Source organism: Homalodisca vitripennis, chromosome 1 (assembly GCF_021130785.1).
Source record: "Homalodisca vitripennis isolate AUS2020 chromosome 1, UT_GWSS_2.1, whole genome shotgun sequence".
NCBI lineage: Eukaryota > Metazoa > Arthropoda > Insecta > Hemiptera > Cicadellidae > Homalodisca > Homalodisca vitripennis.
The window spans coordinates 171339908-171361955 of NC_060207.1; the positions used below are offsets into that span (position 1 = coordinate 171339908).

The 22048-nt window shown below is 34.1% G+C and overlaps 1 protein-coding gene across 1 annotated transcript; it reads left to right on the forward strand.

Annotated features, from left to right (window-relative positions):
• The first annotated feature begins 8854 nt into the window (after nucleotides 1–8854).
• Nucleotides 8855–20745, forward strand: LOC124352728 (venom serine protease Bi-VSP-like). Its single transcript, XM_046802359.1, has 5 exons — nucleotides 8855–8979; nucleotides 15360–15521; nucleotides 16092–16208; nucleotides 18631–18796; nucleotides 20508–20745. The coding sequence occupies exons 2-5, from the start codon at nucleotides 15446–15448 to the stop codon at nucleotides 20728–20730; spliced, it is 582 nt and encodes a 193-aa protein (XP_046658315.1). The 5' UTR covers nucleotides 8855–8979; nucleotides 15360–15445; the 3' UTR covers nucleotides 20731–20745.
• Nucleotides 20746–22048: the final 1303 nt, after the last annotated feature.

The following is a 22048-nucleotide window of genomic DNA, read 5'->3' on the forward strand; positions in this document are numbered from 1 at the left end:
CAAGTATTGAAATTTAAAAAGTCAGTAGAAACTCCGACACGAATTAAAATTATAAATTAATTACAAAAGTTTCATTTAAAAACACAAGTAACACAGACGATGTATGCCTGCAGAACGACACAGCACACACTTAACCCACTCACGTGTTAAGATTACAAAGTGTAGAAACTTTTAAAGGAAGGATCGTAAGTAAGGATTCAAAATAAACAAAGAAAAAAACTGCCTACAAAATTAGTTTTATATTTACAGCCAAATGTTATTATAAAAACTAATTCAATTATATTTTTTACTTAAGCGCTGCATCTATTATTGAACTATACAGGACATAGGAAATATTAACTAGCAGTTACCAGAGGCTTCGCACGCGATTTCCTATTGACTAACAGGTATGTCATAAGCATGTTCTTTTTAAATAACATAATAAACACCCTTGATAATAAGTAATGATCACTGGAAAATGTTCCTATCTCCTGATCCATTTCAGAATAGTTGGACTTAAAGTTTGTAGAGTGATGTATAGGGGCTATGAATGAAGACAGTTTTTATGTACGTGAAAAGGTATTTCTAGCTCTACTCAGTGATATGTCACAAAATATACAAGAGTTTTCCTTGTTTCCACGATGAAACAATATTAACATACTCAGTCTGAAAAATAAGTCTAATTTAATAAAATTAATAGTTATTTACTTAAGCCCCTTGTAATGTTCTTACGGTTTAATTTGTTCCCAGTGTACCAATAATGTTTGCATTGTTACCCCCCTAGAAAAAAAGATATGCAAACGATGGTTTAAATGGTCAACTTCAATCAAAAGTTGTCTACTTCTGGTTATTTACATCTACTTCTGGTCAGCTATTTCTGTCGCCGTAGTAGCGTTTGCCTTGTCCTGATCAAGAAACTATATTACATTCGTCGGTATGAAAAGTCTACCTCGGTAGCGACTACTACTGGCCATTGTAGTATACATATCATATAAGGTGTGTGTGTGTGTGTGTGTGTGTGTGTGTGTGTGTGTGTGTGTGTGTGTGTGTGTGTGTGTGTGTGTGTGTGTGTGTGTGTGTGTGTGTGTGTGTGTGTGTGTGTTTATCGGGTCAATGCAAACTAAACTACGGCACCAGAAATATCTTAGACTACTTCTGGTCATTGTAATCTAGTTTCGGTCTAATACACTTGCTGTACCGATGATATTCTGTTGAGTACAAGTGTATTAATTTAAACGTGTGTCAAATTTCACCTTTTTAAGACAGCCAGAAGTTGAAAAACAAAATATAATTCTTTTAAGAGATGGAACCTTAACCTTACATCAGCCCCTATTAGACAGTTATGATGTATGACAAATATTGTTTCTGCTGAGTGTTTAAGCCGTGAAATTTCATCGTTCTTGGCCATCGGGAAGTTGAAAAAGAAAAATATGGGTTTTCTAGGGGTTTCAATACTATTTAAACCCATATAAGTGGTTATCTTCATGAAAATTCTTTTGTTTTCTTTTCATTTACAATCATGTAGCACGTATGTATGTGTTAAATTTAAACATTCTAGGACATCGGGAAATTGAAAAAAACATATATAGTATTCTAGGGGTAGTAACTCCATGATTAGTTTTCAGTATCAGTACAAATATTTTATTTGTCTATTAAAAGCATAAGAGACGAATTTCCTCTTCCTACGACATTGAGAACTTGCAAAAATATAGTTCTTCTAGGGATTGCATCCCCACTTCAACTTCTATAGATCTGTGATCTTTATTAAAATGCTGACGTTGTTAGATTTACCTTAGTGTACCAATAAAGAAAAATAAATACATACGTAGAAGTGGCTAGCCTACTTCCGGTCGTTGAATTCTCTTACGGCCTCACAGATGAGTTTACCGTATTCCCCCAAACATTAAATATATACGTTTGTAGCCTCAGTAACCTAAATCTGTCAAAAAGCTTTTGGTCTAAGATAATTCTAGCACCCTAGTTATGTTTTCCTTGCTGTGCCGATTAAGACAAATTCACATAGAACTAAGAAGCCTACTACGGTCTAGGGGTAAAACCTTCCTACTTCCGGTATTAGGGGGAAATCCTTACCATATCTATGTAACATGTACATAATATTTTGCGTTTTGTTGTTTTTTGGCCTGTAGTCTGGGGAAGAATGAATCGTTGAGGCATGTTAGTGTTCATTTCTCTGTTTTTCCTTAAGCAAGTGTAAAAATGCCATATCTCAATGTCATTAAAGCCAACAGTTTCGAGTATCTTATGTGAAAACAATCACAACTTTGTTCATTAATGTTGGCGTTTTAACATTGTTTAAATAGTATTTATAATAAATTCAATGTTTTAAATGCATCACTTGTGCTATCTGGAGTAAAAGTTAGATATGAACTTTGTCTTTGCTATCTGCATCACTACGAATCAAGTACTGTTTTATATATTGAGTGAAACAAAATTTTTTAGCCTCTGACGAACTTAGACTAAAAGATTCAACAGCTGTTTAGTGTCAGTTAAATTTGGATTTGAAACATTAATACTGCTATATTTCCGAATTCTAAAATATTCTAGGTAACTTTTTCAGTATATACCTTAATTTAAACCATCTTCGGATTTCAAAGAAAATGTTACTAAAAGATTTAGCCAAATTGGTCCATCCATTCTCGAGATTAACGCTTAGCAACACATTTTTCGTTTCATATTTAATTAAAGAAATATATATATATATCTTTTTTGTAGGTAAACTTTAAACAAATAAATAAATAGTTTATTAAGTGTTCAGAGTCAAAGTTGATTTTCTACAAACCTACACATTAATTAGTCTAGAAGCAAGGGAGGGGAGGGAAATTTTAGCAAATAACTCGTCACCATTGGCTAGAAACAAGGAAAATACAACTCTCCGGGAACTACTCCAAGCCTCACCTTCATGACCTTCATTGACTGGTCTAATAAGCTTTCTCTAGTTAGAAATTTGGTAATCGTAGGTACAACATTTTAACTTATTCGTACATATTCTACTCGAACAAACCTAAAAGTTGATCGTTTATAATATTTCTTACCCGACCCAGGGCCCGATTAACCAGTAGGCTAAGTAGGCTGCAGCCTAGGGCGCGAGACCGGTGACGATTTTATGGGGGCGCTTCGGAGTTCAAGATGAAGTGCTTTTTATATGTAGTAAATAAAATGGTATGGTCTAAAACTTCACTATACATTTTTGTACATTATTTACACATCCACCTAGACCTTAGATTTACTCCATTTACTTAAAAATAACTATTAAGTAGAAAAAGAAATTAATTAATAGCGATTAGTGACAACGCATAGTAATTATCGTAACGGTAGGGAAACTAAAAGGGAAATTTTGCTTCGCGCGAGGGGCGCCGCCGGCCGCCGCCCTTCGCCGTTTGCAACACTGACGCTCTCTGACAGATAGAGACAGAGTGTAGCTGCAGCTGCAGTCAGTCGTCTCCTCGTCTGCACTGTTTGTTTTAGGCCTATGGCCTATGAATTATTTGGACTTTCGTTGTGATTAATTGGTGTCATTGCTCGTTATTATAAACACTGACATTTATTCGTAAGTCGAGTAGAGTGTTTGATACTGAAATATTAGAAGAAGCAGTGGTTTGCTTGTTTTACATATGTAGGCTACATTATGAGTAAAAAACCAAGTGGTTCCGAATACCGTAAACGGGTCCGGGAGCGTAACGAACGGGAAAGTGCTCTTCTAAATAAAATTCATAGACTAGACGATTTTTTCAATAAACCCGAAACTCCCAGTTGTTCTGCTGAGACATTGCCGGTCGTCACGGGAACTGAACGATGCAGTATTCTGACCAAAACCGTTATTTGAACAAAGCTTGTTTTTTCAAAAAACTTGTAAATGGAGAGATTGTAAAAAGAACTCATTTAGTTTATTCCAAATCAACTGGCTATGTATACTGTGCTCCTTGTAAGCTCTATGGGGGGACGACTGCCTTAGCTACATGCGGCTTTAATGATTGGAAAAATTCACACAAAATTCAAGAACATGATAATAGTCTAGAGCACAGAGAATGTGTGAACAAATATTTGACCCGGATGAATGCACCTCAGAGAATTGATGCAAAACTACTTGAGCAGCATCAAGTAGAAGTGAAGTATTGGAGAGATGTATTGTCAAGAGTTGTTGAAGTAGTTAAGTATTTAACTTCTCGAGGGCTTCCGTTTTATGGTGAAAATGAAATTTTGGGGTCAACCAGTAATGGTAATTTCCTTGGCTGTATCGAGCTTTTGTGCAAGTTTGATCCTTTCATGGCTGACCATGTTGCTCGTTTCGGAAATAAAGGTAAAGGAGTGCCCTCATACTTATCTTCCACGATCGTTAACGAGTTTATTACTCTGTTAGCTGACAATGTTAAATCCAAAATCGCGTCAGATATCAAGAATTCTAAGTATTTTTCGATTATTGTCGACTCTACTCCAGATGTTTCCAATGTGGATCAATTGACTTTTGTCATTCGTTTTGTAGCACCTGACGGGTCACCTAATGAGCGGTTCATAACGTTCATCCCAAATTGTGGCCATAAAGGGGAAGATATGGAGAAGGCTGTGATAAATACTCTTGAAAGTTTGAACTTAAATATCAGTGACTGTAGAGGTCAGAGTTACGACAATGCAAGTAACATGTCTGGGTGTTACGAGGGGCTTCAAAATCGAATCAAAGAGCAAAATCCTCTTGCTCACTACGTTCCTTGCGCAGCTCATTCGTTACAGCTAGTAGGTTCGACCGCTGCAGAAAGTAGTAGTAGTTCTGTTGAATATTTTGCCCTGGCACAGCAAATGTACAACTTTTTCCATTCATCTACACACAGATGGGAAATTCTCTTGTCGCAATATGACAAAGAATGTTTGACAGTCAAGACCCTTTCGAAAACTCGCTGGAGTGCAAGAGCAGATGCCAGTAAAGCCATGCACAAGTCATATAAACAAATAATCGCAGCGTTACAAGACATCACTTCAAACGAAGAAAATAAAAAAGACGTACGACTTGAAGCCAAACAACTGATAGAGAAGCTCCAGTCTTTGGAAATGACCATGATGATTTGTTTTTGGAATAAAGTACTCATGAAGTTTCATGACATCAGTGTACGACTTCAATCTGAAGATGGAGACTTAGATCAGACAGCACTTTCGTACGAGCTCCTAGAGTCTTTTCTAAGTTCATTAAGAAATGAGGAACAATTTTCTAACTTTGAAAGTGAGGCAAAGCTTATGTGCAATTCTCAAGAGTACAAACAAGACAATACAAGGAAAAAGAAACCAAAAATCCCTTTTGGAGAAAGCAAAGAGGGGCACACTGAGTTTGATGGGCGGAAATCATTCCTGATAAATTGTTACTACAAAGCAATTGATACACTCCTAGGGCAACTAACAAGGAGAAAATCAATTTATGTCACACTACGAGACTCCTTCAACTTTTTATGGAATTTGAATAAAATTGAGAGTTCAATCTTGAAGGAAAAGGCAACAAAGCTAATGAATGAATATTCAACAGACCTAGATGATTAATTTCCAGATGAGTGTTTGTATCTTCAAAAATTTTTAAAAGATGATAATACATTCTATGAAGAGGAAAATGTACTGTCAGACAGAATGGAGGAAAAGAAGAAAGTCAAACCGACCGGGACTAAAGCCTACAGGCTATTGAAACATGTAAAAACCCTAAAACTTGAATCTCTTTTTCCGAACGTGGAAGTGGCATTGCGGATCTTCTTGAGCATGGCGGTGTCTAATTGCAGCGGAGAAAGATCCTTTTCTGCTCTTACTCGAGTCAAGAATTATTTGAGGTCGACTCTACGGCAAGAAAAACTCCAGGCACTCGCTCTCTTATTTATAGAAAGTGACTATGTACAGCTCGTTCCGTTTGATGACTTGATCGATGCGTTTGCCTCATCAAAAGCACGGAAGAAAGACTTTGTTTAATCAGGGAATATATCGTCATGAGAAAATAAAAAGTTCTTTTGTTAACAGTAGGCCTAATAATTTTATAGTTCTAGCTCATTGTTTGTTATTGTGATTAAATGTTCAAGTCACCAAGTTGTATACCAAAGTCTAATGTCATTTCTATGTAACATAATGTACTTGAATAAACCAGAGAAAGTTGATGACCAATTTGACCGTGTTCATTGATTTATTATAAATCCTTTTCAGTGATTTACAGTTAAAACGCTAGTTAAACAGGCTATACGTAGCTACTAAGCTTTCTTATTAAAATGGACAACAATAAAATCTCCATTATTATGGCAGCATTTATACTGAAGTAAGAGATAAAATTCACATAATTTTAACAGCCTTAAAATTACAGTATGCATTTTAATTTATTTTGAAAAAATAAGCCTACAGATTTTTTGAAAGTAACATTACAAAGTGCTGAACTTTGAATTTTGTGACTATTTAATGATAGTAATCAACAAAAAATGTATAAGAATTAAAAACTCATGTAAGGTTTGGCTGTAGCTAGGACACATTTTTGTATGTCCTACAAAACCAGTGGTAAATAAGAACCCTTGATTCTCTTTAAAGAATGTTACCTACAAGTCTACAACAATAGACCATATTCCATTTTAAAGATACAAATAAATGCTCAGCAGTAAGCATTCTTTCCCTTTGCAAGTTTGCACTTTCTATAATTTTGCTGTTTTTGTTCGTTTGTTTGTGTGTTTTTTAGGAAATGACAGCAAACAGCATAGTTCTTTTAACCGTTGAATTTGAACATATTACATAGCAGTTTATACATACATGTATCATTAGACCTTTGAACAATAATTAAAGTTTATAGTTAGTTGCTGAATGTTGTTCTTTTCCTAAAGTTTAATACTCTAAATGGTCTCTCTCTGTAATGGTCTTTAAATTTAAGTAAGTTGAAATTTTATTACAAAAATATAATATGGCCGCTATACAGCAGAACACTGAACACTTTTTATTATTGAAAATTGACAGAGGGAAGCCGGCCGGAAACCGTTGGGGGGGGGGGCGCGAAGTACAAGATAGCCTACGGGCGCCAAAAACCTTAATCGGTCCCTGACCCGACCTCTTGAACATCTGATACGATACTAGGACCAGTGAAATGCTCTCACAATAAATCATAACTAATCTACAAAACGACATAAGAAGATTTGTTTCTTGTCCGTTTGCACATTATACATTATAATAGTGTATACTGTTAAATTTGACTCCAAAATTTAGGAAAACTCGTAATATAATCATATGATAATTACAACTATTAAACCCATTTGCGATTGCCTCAGAATACTGAAAGTTTCGCTCTTACTTTGTGCTCTTATTGCTTACAGTAAATTATAGTAAGTAGTAGTAATAGCGTAATATAGCAAAACTACATTAGTTTACAGTAAAAGAATACATAAACGTTAAAAAAATGTATTTGACACTTCTGTCAGTTTATAGATGTGCAGATATTGAAAGTATTTATAAAACATTGCGTAGGCTACATGAAATTTGTTTCACATTTCTGTGTCAACCGGAATCGAAGCTAATAAATATTTAGCTATGTTATGGAATATCATGTATATACAGTATGTATGGTACTCCAAATTGTGAAAAAAATTATTTGTGGGTATTTGCTTGTAAACAAAATTTACATCCTTCTTAAATGTATTTATTTGGTACCGTTTGCTGTGGTAATAAAAACTACTAATGTTGATTGCTTTAGTTTTCTACCAAAAAAGAAAAAACTATTACTGTTACTATTATTGTTATTTATTTATGTTTATTCCTGTATATTCCACATAGGGCCAGACAAAAAAATCATCTACAACTTGAAAATCAAAATTGAAATTTTCTGTTAAATCACTAAAGTTACATTAAACTTACACTAATGGTCATTTGGAAATTACTCTCGGTAAACGTTACCATTTGGACCGGAAGACAACAGGTTTTATGCTCTCCCAAGATATGACCCCACCTTAGAATGTGACACAAACGGCTGAATAACTACTACCTTCACTTAAATCGTGCATTGTGTCGTTAAAATTTCAATAACTACAATTGCACTCAATATTGTTTCCGAGGAATATTCCTCGAGAAATATATATATATATATATATATATATATATATTGGGAATATATATTCCCCATTGTGTTAAACAGGAACGTCATGCGGGACCCTTACATGAAAAACAAAAATTGTTCCATCAATGGGGCCTTGTTTTGAAGGAACCCGCATCTCAGATCCCAGGCCCGACTACAGAGTGGCAGGGGGCAAAATCCCCGGAGCCGGGGTCCAGGGGGGCAGCAGCTTTAAACGGTACTCACCGCTAAGTTGTATAGAACAAATGTATTACAATATAGAACAAAGAATACAATTAAATTTCATTAGTTAAATTTCATGTTTTCTATATAAGCCTGAATAAGAGTTATTATTCATTTAAAGTCCGCAGTGACATAAAATGTGTAAATATTGTAAAACAGAGAAACTTATCCTGATGAGAAGTATAGGAGCTGCACTTTAACTTAAATTCTAATTATTTGAAATTTGATCCAGAGATAGCCTTCCAGTGACGTCACCAAGGATTATCTCAGGAGTGTTTGTAATGCCAAGGATTTGGCTATGACACCCATACCAGTTACACGGCACTAAATTAAATGGGAACTAGCTAGTTGTAACATTTACTTGTTATAAACAAACTAGTTCATCTGCAGAACGAATGAATTTAAAACATTGACTGAAGGTTCTACACATTTGTCTTGGTAGTTAAAATCAAAGGAACTTTTCTAGAAATCCACTTTCGTAAGTTGTATTTTACTCTGAGTGAGGAAAGAGTGTTGTGAGAAAACTCGGGAATACCCGGAAAGTTCGGAGTTTTGCTGTGCGTGTGACTGTTGCTGAGAAGTAGGGGAGGGGAAGTAATGACCAGTCAGACGAGGTTCCCCTCTCCCGCTAACAGTCTGGTAGTCATTATCTGTTAATGTCCCGAAGCGTCCACAGTGATGGTAAACGAAGAAGCCAGGTAATTATTTAAGTAAGAAACAGGTTTTGCGTCTCCGTTATGCTTGTTAATTTTATTGTTTTATGATAGATTATAGTATCATAAGAAAACGTATTATCCTTTTATTACTTCGCTATTTTACTTGTTAAGAAGCTGTCATTCTGTCCTTACATTGAAAATAAACAAATACTGCTTTAAAACACAACTTTGCAAAATTTATTTGCATTCAATTTTTTCATAGATACAATGCACTAATAATATACATGGTTGTAATTAACTCGTTAATACACACGAAGAATTAGAAAGAATTCTGCCAAAAACCTAATAATTTGCATTAATAGATTTAACTAGTAAGTTATACTTATAAGAGATACTATTTGGTATAATTGCAACATCTTTTAAAATTTTGAAATACACTTTTAACTAAGTTAATGGATAGTACAAAGTTTTACTTATTTGAAACTTATTTTCTTGATTTTACTTTTAAACGTTTAGCGCTTTAAATTTATGAGTTTTCCAAAATATTTTTTTTCGATTTTAGAGTAGGGTAACTGTGCAGGGATTATTGCTAATAATAAATTTTGTGTTGACAAAATCCACAAACAGAATTCTTTGAAGAGTTTAAACCTACGAAAATTACTAAAATATTAAAACTTTCTTTAGTATCGAGCAGGGCAATGATAACATTTGTGTTTTTGTCCTAAAAATTAGTATCAAGTTTATTAAACATGTTTTCTTTTATACTCATAATAATGTTTTTAAATGTTTACCAATTTTAACCAATATCCAATCATCTTAATCTAAGTATTTATATAAATTTCAGAGTCTGGATGGTACTAAACTCAGTTTTATCTCCATTTTGTATAATATCCTGAAGCTGAATGGTATTAAACTCGTTATATATAACTGATGTTATAGATGTCAGAGTCTGGATGGTACTAAACTCAGTTTTATCTCAATTTTGTATAATATCCTGAAGCTGAATGGTATTAAACTCGTTATATATAACTGATGTTATAGATGTCAGAGTCTGGATGGTACTAAACTCAGTTTTATCTCAATTTTGTATAATATCCTGAATCTGAATGGTATTAAACTCGTTATATAATAACTGATGTTATAGATGTCAGAGTCTGAATGACATTGAACTCAGTTGTAGTATAAGTTATGTTAGACGTCACAGTTTGAAACGGCATTGAACTCAGTTATGTATAGATAATATCACTTATTATACAAAGTTATGTATAGATTTCAGTTAGAATGGCATTTAACTCAGTTTTATTTAGTAATGTAAAGGTGTCAAGATCTGAATGGTATTAAAATCAGTTTTATATAAATTTTTGTATAAATATCCTGGTCTGAATGGTTTAAGTTTTATCTAAGTTATTACAGATTAGTGGCTCTATCTTACTGATGATTTTCTTACATTTTTTTAACGTCGAACTTCAAGTAAAGGGTGAAAATTAAATTAATTACTTCTAAAATGAATGTTGGAACCTGCATATTACTGTTAAAACAATCTAAAGGTGACTTCCCCACTCTTATTTCTCAGAAACTACTTCTAACGACTTTATTCATGGTAACATAACTCTGAAAGACTGTAACTGTAATTGATTTACGCGCAGATGTTGTCATATTAATGAGAAGTAATACATATAACTTCGCTCATTCTTACCATCAGATTAAATATTTAATAGTAGTAGTACTACTCACAAGTATTATGTTAACAATGAATTCTTTAAAAAATTTCACCTTTATAAGTACAAAAATTAATTAAACAAACAATAACCTTGAAATAGACTGGGAAGTTAGCAATACTAAAGCACTATAACTAACACACTTATGTTTCTTTCAATCCGGCAGTAAATCCCGTGTATTATAAATAGGAAACAATTGCGAAATGCGTTGATAAGCGCTAATCTTGATAACGACTGGGCCCATTCGGCTAATTCTTTTTTTAATATTCGTTGAAATCCAAGGAAGGTTCATAAAAAAGAAAAATATGAAAAATTACCTGGAATATCTTGGAGTTCTGAAAAAAAATTGTAATATTTATGTTTTATAACCCAAATTTCACTGACACTAAGGAGCTGTTGACTCTTTTAGATTAAGTTCGAGAAATAGCCAAAATATTTGTTACTCTAGCTATTACTTGTAGTTTCGCACGCAATTTCGGTAGCCTATTTAATGAAAGCACTCATAAGTGCTGCATTTAATGTAATGTTATGGTCTCCTATGGATTTTTTCAAACGTAAGTAGGCATACGATTACGTACAATATGGCAAATAATGTTTAATGTTCAAGGTTAGACGATCAAAGGTTAAGGACTATCTCTTATATTGAATTTCACGCGTATAGTAGCATTTCTGGTTCAACTGAATTGTATCATCAATGCCACAGCTGATTTTGCCTTGTTTTAACATATATTTCACCATTGTGTTCGAATTCGTTGAATGACTTTAAACACAGAGGAAATCCATAATTTATGATAGGTGGAAGGACTTAAATATGAAAAAAAATTAAAATCTTTAATATATTTAAAAAGTACCGATATTAAAAGAAAATATACAAACACAAATTTTTAGATTTATTAATGCATGAGCATTAATAAATGTCTCGAAATTCGAGGTATCGAGGTATTCAGCAGGCAGGTCATTAGTAACTATTATCTAAATTACGGTAAGTCATTAAGCATCATTGTAATAATCACTATGTTATCGGCAGAATTTCCTATCTCCTCCATCCAGCCATTTGGATGTCCCTGGCTTCTAAGCTTGATGCAGGGATAATTAATTGGTCCTAGGAGCACTGACCTGAGAAATAATTGTAGACACATCGCTTTTTTTAATCTCTGGTGAAGATTACTCTTAGCCTGGTGAACCGAAACAGGATGCGTTCGTGTGGATTTCTCAAATAGAGTATCATATACTCAAGGATGCTCTGAACCATCTAGGACTCTAATTCTAATAATGGTGATCTAAAAGAAAATTTGCATTGTGGTGAAGATGGGGGTGATTAATTTCTGGGGATCACGGTGACTAATCAATACTTAATTGAACATAATCCACAACAAACATTTATTCTCAATAAATAAATCCACACCACGAATAAAGTACAGAGCTGTCAGGCAGTCTGAGCCGAGCCGTGGGTGACAGCTATTCATTCCTAAAACTAAAGAGTATTTTTTTTCTTCAATACTACAACGAAGAAGCCATTTGAATCCTCCACACATCAAATGAGTATTTAAATTTTTGTTTGAATCTATCATTAGAGGATTTAAATTTGTGTCTAGGAGAAGGACGGAACCAAACGCATATGGGATGTACTCGTATTTAATTTTTAAAGCTGAAACATTGTAAATGTCGACTCTAGTTTAACACAGTCAATTAAATATGAAATTTATACTTTGCCACTCTTGTAAGTTAAGTCATACTCCATTATTTTTTTATACCTGAGCTTAGTGATTGAGAATAAACAAATAAAGTATAAGGTTTTTCTTGGCGATCTTCTCTTGATTACGGAATCATCGTACGATTTTCAGACATTCTCGATCAGGTGGAGCAAGTAACGGCCGCGCGGTTTTGCCTTCAGTTTGGCTAAGTACAGTATTTTATCATTTACACTCATCAGTCATCAGGAAAGTAATTAAAGGTACTTATAACTTCTACATTTATTTTGTAAGATGTGAACTTTCTTAAATTATCTGCCTGTGTTTCCTTAGCGTAAACTTCTTTCCACCAAAGAAGGGGACAATTCTCTTCCAGATCAGACAACAAAGGCTCCTTTAGTTTCTCTTTGGTTCTGAGCCTCGCTGTCCGAAGATTTGAATGCTGATTTTACGCTATATCCTCCTAGTAGTTGGAGGATTACTAGTCATTTGGGTAATATACGTCATTACTAACAGCCATTACAGCAGTTTCCCGGATAGACTGGAAGTTTTGTTGGACTCGGAATGTTCTTGCTTGGGTATATGGAGAACGACTTACCAAATAATAGTGAGAGATGTATTAGGCGAGACTGGCGATTTTATACTGAAGGAGATTTCAAACTTACTACCGTAACAACTTGAGTGTGTACTCTGCTTCGCTTGGAATCTCATGTTGGGATTCTGTTCAGTTCACCCAAATTAGACAGATTTGTGTCCCTACAAGAGAGAAAACTACTATGAAAATGACATTTAGATAATGTCCTGGTGTATTATGTACCTACCTTAGACTACTGCATACGCAAACATTGAAACTGGCTCTGTCTCTCGAGTAGTCTATATTTATTGGCGCTTCTTCTTCTTCCTTTTCTTCTAAGAGACCAAGCATTTACGCCTTAAGGGCCTACTGAGTATACCGGAAGTATGAAACGAAGCCCTAAAAGTTTATATTTTCAGCAATCATCCAACCGCTGAAAATAACTGACCAGGTGGTTCTTAGGAAACTTCCTATGCTTATAAAGTACCAAATATTTTTTTAAAACTGTTCTTATTCGCCATATGACAATAAAAAAGCAATTGCTCCAAAGTTTCATTATTTTTACTGCATGACATATAGAATGGATTATCCTGGATTTTTTTTCTTAGGCTATGTGAAAGGCTCGCTCTTCTGAGAATATGATCATCTCTCTTGGAGAGATTAAAGGCTATACTGTGATCAAATTTAAAACAAGCTTACTCATGTGTAGGCAGTGCAAACACTATCTTTTAGCGTGCTCATTATGCATAGAGTACCCATAAACCCCTGTCATTTTTTAGACTTTGCACATGTTATCAAAGCTTTCCCAATATCTTCTCATGGACTGGAACGTTACAAACAGTAACTTTATTGATCCTGATGTTAGAACACACTATGTAACAACAATCTTATACAAGTTTTTTGTGAACACACAATCTTTCAAAACTGCCTGGCTATCTGAAAACATTTTGATTGTCTTTCCCAGACGACAGAAATACAGACAAAAGTTCTTATAAGCACAAGCCATAACGGCAATGACCTCGACTTGGAAAACTGTTGAGCAAAAACCCATCAGATCCATCGTCTTTCTATATGGGTTCACTCCGGTAATTCCAGCATCCGTACCATTTTGGCCTTAAATCCATCGTTAGCCTAGTCAAGCTCCACTGGTAAAAAAGGTTTACTTTCTTTTAGCCATGCTTCTTCAAGATGTATCATTACCCTGAAGGGTATGTCAAAGGTAAAATGTTGGATTATGTCATAAGAGATTACGTACAAAGGGTAATCCGGCTGCAGCCGGAGGCCGATTAATATCCTCATACTGAAAACTATAAGCACTGCTACTAGTATTAGCTTGGGTCACAATATCAAAGGAGATAAGATTAAGGATGCACCTTAAGAACTTGGGAATGCTTCCACCTGATCATCCCCACCTTAAGCTCCTTTGTGTTGAACAGACCTCGCCTCGAACCGTTACAACAGGTCTAATATCATAGAGACCTATAACCTATAAAAAGCTATTTAAAATAATTATTCTCAGTGCAAATAATTTAATTTGTTTTAACACTCCACTAGGTGTTACAGACATTTAAAGTAGTAATATGTAGATCATTTTGTAATCAAGCACAAGAAAAAACTGCTAGAGGAAATATACGATTTTGTTACAGTACGTATATGAAATATGACTTCAGGTTTTTAATGCTTAAGAATATTAATTGATCTTAAAAATTATATGATTTCCATTTAAAAGTTAAATAAAAATTGCAATAAGGGAAAATCGATTCAATCCTTTCTGTCATTTTTCTTGTACATATTATACAAAATTCAAAAGATTGTTTTAGCAGGGTTTTGTGGACTTTACATTCATCTGGATTGATCAATGAATGTCCTGAGTTTCTTGTCTTCAGGAAGGATTAACGGGCTTTGACTAGAAATATTCCACAAAAATTCACAAATTTCAGAGAAAAATAATAATATAATTATAACACCATAACCGATTTAAACTAAACAGAACTTCAATTTCTTAAATGACAAAATTTTAATAGTGTAATCTTGTTATAATGTTGATTTGAGTTATATCCAAATATACTTTTGTTGCATAATGAACACAAATTAAAAATAATGTAAAAGAAAAGTAAAAAAAAAACAAACAAAACCAACAAACAAAGTACAACAAACAAACAACACACAAAGTAATGTTTGTGTGTTTGTTGTGTGTCTATGTGATTAAAAGAAGCTTAATTAAATTTTTTTAAACAAACTGTGAATTCCATAACTAATTGGTATCTTTAAAAATGATCTCTTTCAATATCATATTCAATCTATTATTTAGCTTTTTTATTTATGTAGTTTCATAACCAATACGCAGGGTTAGGATTAACGTCCTCTCTACCACCAAATCTTGTCTTTGGTAATTTTTGAAATGTAATTCTACTATAATACCAATTTTTTCTGTTTCAGGTCTAATCATCCAAGTTGACAAGCGCTTAGTCCACCAGACTCACAAGTTCGCGAAAGTTACTACCCTTCATACCATTGTGGGAAATATGGATCTAAATTGTCCGATATTATTAATTGTTTTTTCGTCCCTTCTAATCTTCTGCACTTGTCAGTTCAATCAAGGTATGATTTAAAAGTGTTAAGTATTGATTTACAGATTGTTAATAAAAGAAATTAATGTCAAATTATAAACAGATTAAATTTATAATGGGGTATTCTTAAGAAAACACACAAGTTATGCTTATCTGCTGTCAAATAAAAAGGCAAATTACAATAATAAATAATTAGGATGTCTGTATGGTTCCATTTTATTATTTTGGGCAGGGTAAATACACAATATTTACTACAAATCAGAATAAAAATAAAAATTGTTTTACTCTTGATTACTGTTTCAAATATTTATAGCCTGTAAAACATAATTAACAGAATGTGGCTTAGCATTTATATGCACCACAATAATGGCCTCATTATGTGAATTTTCCAATATTAATGATGTCTCACTATAATATATAATTCATCAATAAGTTTTTCACATACATAAAAAGCTTCTCAATTGAAAAAAAATGTAACAGATATAATTATATGTTGCGGAAAAGGAACATCTAGTTCATTCTGAATATTCTGTTAGTTACATTTTATTCATGTTTTCATGATTATATATTTGTGTTTAAATTGAATTTTTTGAATTTTTAGATGAACGGTTAGTGCAGAACATCAACAAAATAAGGCGACTTCCTGGACTGGATGTTTGTGGCATATCGAGTTCCACATTTGAGACAAAAATCATTAATGGGAGACCTGCAGAGCTAGGTAAATATTAATTTTAATATAACATAGTTTTAATCTAAATTGTATTTTCTTGGCCTTTCTTTTTTGTTGGAGGATTTAATAATGTATGTATTGTACAGAAGAAATTTAATAATTTCTTCTGTCGATTCCTATTAAGGAATCGACATCGATGGAGGCACAAACTTAGCCAACTTTATATGTATTGTACTTTTGAATCGAATATATACAACTATAGATATAATTATAAACAACCTAATTTAAATTATGAATAAGTCCGATTGTCTCACTTTCAGCCTACGTTCTGTCGAGGAAGGAATACATATGTTTCATCGTTGTACACGATGGGGTGCTGAACTGTATTCATTAAACTTTCCTGCTCCGTACTCTTTAATCCTGCACAAGTATTTTAGCATGGCCAGTCTAACTTGTATTTTCAAATACCAATTTCCTATTTGTTTGAGGTTTTCCCACATAATCAGTGATCGTTTTCCTCAAATTAGTTATTCGACCCGAAAATGCTATTTTTTTAAAGTTAGCTCCTCTTCTTCTAGGTGATTAATATTTGTAGCCTGTCGCACAAAACATATATTAAACTTGTCCAGATCAATGTTGGACTTTTTCTTGAGCCTTTTCCTCCGGGAGGAGATAAATCAAGCGTCCTCTTAGAATTACAGAGAATTAGACGGCTTCTTTCACTATTTTATAACAAAACTGTGAGATATCCCACAGGCGTCTACAACATCTGAAATAAAATGTTTTCGGAAACATTAGAGTTTTTAATCTTTGAAGACTTATTCATACATTGTGCACAAAAAGCATATGAAACAAATTACAATAAATGCACTAATAATACAGAGAATTTTTGAGTATACAATAGTAAAACTAATGTTTTCGGAACGGCACGTAGCAATCGAGCATGAGAGGGTTTTGCGATCAACTTCAGTGGATGAGGAAACTGGTGGATGCGGATCATTCACTGTACCCACTGCACATAATAAATCTCAGGGATTTTTACTATAGTGATTTTATTATAATCAAATCATCTTGATGCACCTCCAGATTTACCTTTATGTGTGCTCTCATAAGCTCAGTGAGCTTGATTTAAATATAAGACGACATCAGCTGTGATGGCATGGCGAATCTTACACTCAATTTATCGTTTTACTTGGACAAATATGATACTGAGATTCATTCTTTACTATCTCCCACTGTAACTGTTACCCTTTGAGTGCCAATAGCTGATGAGATCGGCCAGCTGGTATTTCCTAAAAGTCTCGAGGACCGATGAGATCGCCAGTTGGTATTTCCTGAAAGTCTCGAGAACCGATGAGGTCGGCCAGCTGGTATTTCCTAAAAGTCTTGAGGAGCAATGAGATCGGCCAGCTGGTATTTCCTAAAAGTCTCGAGGACCGACGAGATCGGCCAGCTGGTATTTCCTAAAAGTCTCGAGGACCGACGAGATCGCCAGTTGGTATTTCCGAATAGTGCCGAAGGCTGAGTACTTCGGCTTTTAGAACTTTTATTGTTGTTACTAAATTTTGACATATGGATTTTACAACTTTTATTACATTGTATAAGAATATATTGTCTATCTTGATTAGATTTGTTACAGCTGGTGAAAACCAAATGCTAGAGCCAGCCTACACGCGAGTTCAGATTTTTGCATATTTGAACTAATATATAAAAAAAATAAAAACTCTCTTACAGATACTTACTTTTTTAAACTTGATCTCTAAGTTTATACCTGTTCCTAGCTACATATGCAACAATACATTTATCAAGATCAACAAAATTACAATTTGTCTATAACAAAATGTAAAGAAAATTACAATTTAATTTTTTGTATTATTTTTATTTAATAATATTACCAGATTTTATCATTCAAATAAATATTATAAATTAAAATCTACTCTCCCCCTAAATAATAAAACAAAAATCATACAATTATGTTTATTTTTGAAAAAGTTATGAATTACATGGTGGAACACTACACAAGCACCAAAAGAGTGCTTTGCACTCAAAAGGTTACAGTTTTCTAACCAATGAGAGCAAATATTGCTGGTAATTGTTATAAAACGTAGTTTCAATTCAATTTCTTATCCAATGGTAGTTGTAATTTTCATATGATTTGTTGGAGTTAGTGAAAAGTAAATCAATCTCAGAAATTGAGGATTTCAAGTAATATTGGGGGATTTTAAAGTTTATGTGTTTCTATAAGAATTTCAATATAGGATATGTATAAATAGGTGTCATAAAATCCAGGAATCGGGGTGTTAGGCGGTAGAACATAGCCTTCCTAATGGCACTTTCGAAAAGTTCTGTGTTCAGTAGGGACTGTTGTCAGATCGTGTCAAGATCATGTGGCATTGGAAAAATCAAATCTTTGATACATCATCGATTGACATTGACGAAAAGTGATATTTCATTGTTGGATGTGATCCAGGATCGTACCCCTGGATGGCTTTGGTGGGGTACAAGCTGAAGCAATCACAAGAAACTCAAGTACCCCGGTGGCTCTGCGCAGGTAGCCTCATAACCGATCTCTACGTCCTCTCCGCAGCCCACTGCCTGGACCCCAGAGTCATCGCTACCAGAAGACAGCTAGTGCCGTAAGTACGAGATGGCTCTTATATTCAAGTTATAAATTGTCAATTTAAAGAACTCATATAGCAACATAAATAGATATAACCAGGCATTTCTTAAAACAAGTATTAAACTGGCATTGTTGAAACATAGCCATAATCAGTCCCACAACTATACATGCTCTATGCTCAATAACATATTTAGCTATTTACATGATATATCTGGCTGAAATTAAAGTACGCAGTTGATTTACGTCTTAAAAACGTGTTCTTTCTCTTGAGTGCTTGATAGTTTAGCATGTTGTATATGATAATGTAGTTCAGAAGCAACATTCAACTCAGTATATGGTTTTTAGTTTTCTTATGATATATTTTGTTTAATGATAGAGAGTAGTGATTCAGAAAAGAAATAAATTCCTTCCAATGACCACATCTTTAAGTATTTGACTGGTTCATTTGAATCGCAGGCCATCCGATACAAAACAAAAAAGAAATTCAATACCGAGATTGATCTCATGGTTATTCACCATTCACGTAAATAATTTTGTTTATTTCTTACTGACCGGAAATACATGAGATAACCCTGTTGGTAACTGTATTTGAGGTTTAAGACCAAAAAAATATAGATAATGAGAATTATCACAACAACCGTAAGTTATGTATGTTATTAATGCTATAGTACTTTTCGTCCAATAAAATTCACCACGTATACCTAAGTTTTCGTGACGTACTCTACATGAGGTACTTTTAATTGATAAGATTTTTAATCTGAGGCTTTTCCATGCGTATTTAACTATTGCTTTTCAACTCACGGAAATGGTTTGTTGGTAGCTTTTTTGCACTACTACAGTAGGGGCCACGAAAGCGTGCATTTAGCGATGACCAATAAAATGGACAGGCCCGTGCGACGTTGCCACACGGCATGTCAACTGCCGCCCCTCACACGAAGCGCTGCGGTTTCAACGGGATGTTTGGCAACGTCGCTAAGTACTCGTTTGCAGCCCAAGGTCACGCGCTAAATAACCTCCTCCATCAACTGCACTCTTGTTTATACTGTAGTTTTTTTTCACCTTGTGTTTACTGTTCACCCCTCCAGTAGTGTATCAATCGGAATCGTCCGATCATCATAAAGTGTGCCATCCTGTAATTTTGTTGTGTTTTAAATATTACCTTATGAAGAAATAGACCTGCCGGTGAAGATATCCTCCTACTATTAAATGACATTTACGAATGAAAATAACAAATTTCACTTAGTGAGGCCGCATCTGTAACCGAAGACTTTATTATAGTCTAGTAGTGTCCGTGTTGGCTTTTCAGTCGTAGTGAGTGTGGTCTTGACAAAAACAAATGTGAACAAAATAACGTTATATAAAAAACTATATATCATGTTATGGTACTTCCAGAGTTTATACAAGAGCGTATTTATTTACATCCAAATTTTAAAAGCATTCAAGATTCGAGAATTCATCTAAGTAAATATACGCCTGTTGTAGTTTCACAAAGTAGAAACCATAATACAGATAACTTTACAACCTATTTTAATGTAGAAATAGCCAATAAACTTATAACAAGATGCCCATGTCCCAAGCTTTTGCAGAGAAATTCTATACACTCTAGCTAAATCTTCTTTTGTACAGTTTCGATTTCTTAAATTTATAAGTATTCTATAATATGTCAAATTTGTTGTATGCGGCTAAATAGCTTTGAAATGTGTATTGCATAAATTGTACTTGTTAAGGACAACAGTCCGTCTAGGAGAGTTGGATTTGGACCCTGATGTCGATGATGGAGCGAGACCTATTAACGTTGACATCGAGACAGTGATATTTCACGAACAATACAACAATAACCTGAAAATAAACGACATTGGTCTCATCAGACTCAAAACCAAAGTGCCATACTCAGGTATGTACGTGTTCGTAGTTTCTTTCTATATTATCTGTTACAAATTAAGTGTATAATTACAAGTTGTAAAAATGAGGATGTTGTAATCAAGATTCAAAAAACCAATATTATTATAATATAACTTAAACTGAAAATATAATCATAAATATTTTAAAAGTTCAATCAGTTTTATTTAAATGATAATGACGTGTGTTTATCATTGACTAAAACAAATATTTAGTTCAGTTACAATAGGTCACTCGGTCACTGCTATTCATCTGCCATTAAACACGGGTTACATTACAATAACTCTATTGAATAATAGTTCAAAAAAGGTCAATCATATCAGAAAAGTCAATCGTCTTGGCCAACACATTCTCAATGGACAGAAGTGCTAAATTATTTAGTCAACTTTGGCCTATTGTACCTATCTGCCAGGTTTTTAAGGAGGTGGCCAATCTACTCTATACACACAGCTACTGGAATTGTACAAAAAAAATCCTATTGCAGTACACAGATTTTCAAAAATCGTTTGCAGATTTTTCTCGTAGGTGGAGTTGAGAAGCTTCATTGGGTCTTTCTCTGAGTGGAATACTATACTGTGAACTGTCTACATATGAACAATTTTTTCAGCTAAGCTGTCTGAATCTATAAAGTCTGAAGTATATTTAGATACAAGATCGCTTGTTTTTACTTTAAGTACTCGTACATCATTTTCCAAGTCCATAAATGAAATAACTGGTGAAAACAGTTCACATATTTGCTTACAACTTACAAATCTGGTTTTTAAATCAGCCATAATGAAATCCAAATAGAAAAAATAACAGAATATTTTAATGCATTGGATGCCTCTAGCTAAAGTTGTTCAGATTCAGGCGTCTTTTCATCAGGCAAACTTAGGTGGAATGCCTACTACCTCTGTAACTACTTTTGCTCCATTGAAGGTAGTTTCCTAGAATCTCGTAGGACCTGCATCTCATTCAGTAAATCTTTCATTGGTTGTGTCTTGACCTTGAGAGACAGCTACACTGCAGCATTTTGACTTTTGTTACATAACAAATGCTTCCTCAATCACTTTTTATTTATTTTTTATTGTATAATTATGGGATATGTATAAATAAAAAGATGTGATAAATATGCATCTAAATACTGATACTGGTAAAATACCTCAAGATTGTCCTACCTTCTCATTCAAAATATTCATAAAGTGTAAGCTTTACAAGAAAAAATTCAAAAGTGTTTGGATTTATATGATATAATATTTTTTAACCCCCACCCCCCCCCCCCCCCACCCCCCCCCCCCCCCACCCCCCCCCCCCCCCACCCCCCCCCCCCCCCACCCCCCCCCCCCCCCACCCCCCCCCCCCCCATCCAATTTCATGACTGTCAGTCCAA

Coding starts and splice junctions, on each gene's coding strand:
- LOC124352728 (XM_046802359.1), top strand. CDS start 15,446: ATGGATCTAAATTGTCCGATATTATTAATTGTTTTTTCGTCCCTTCTA. Junction 16,209..18,630: donor TGGGAGACCTGCAGAGCTAG/GTAAATATTAAT, acceptor GATGTGATCCAG/GATCGTACCCCTGGATGGCT. Junction 18,797..20,507: donor ACCAGAAGACAGCTAGTGCC/GTAAGTACGAGA, acceptor GTACTTGTTAAG/GACAACAGTCCGTCTAGGAG.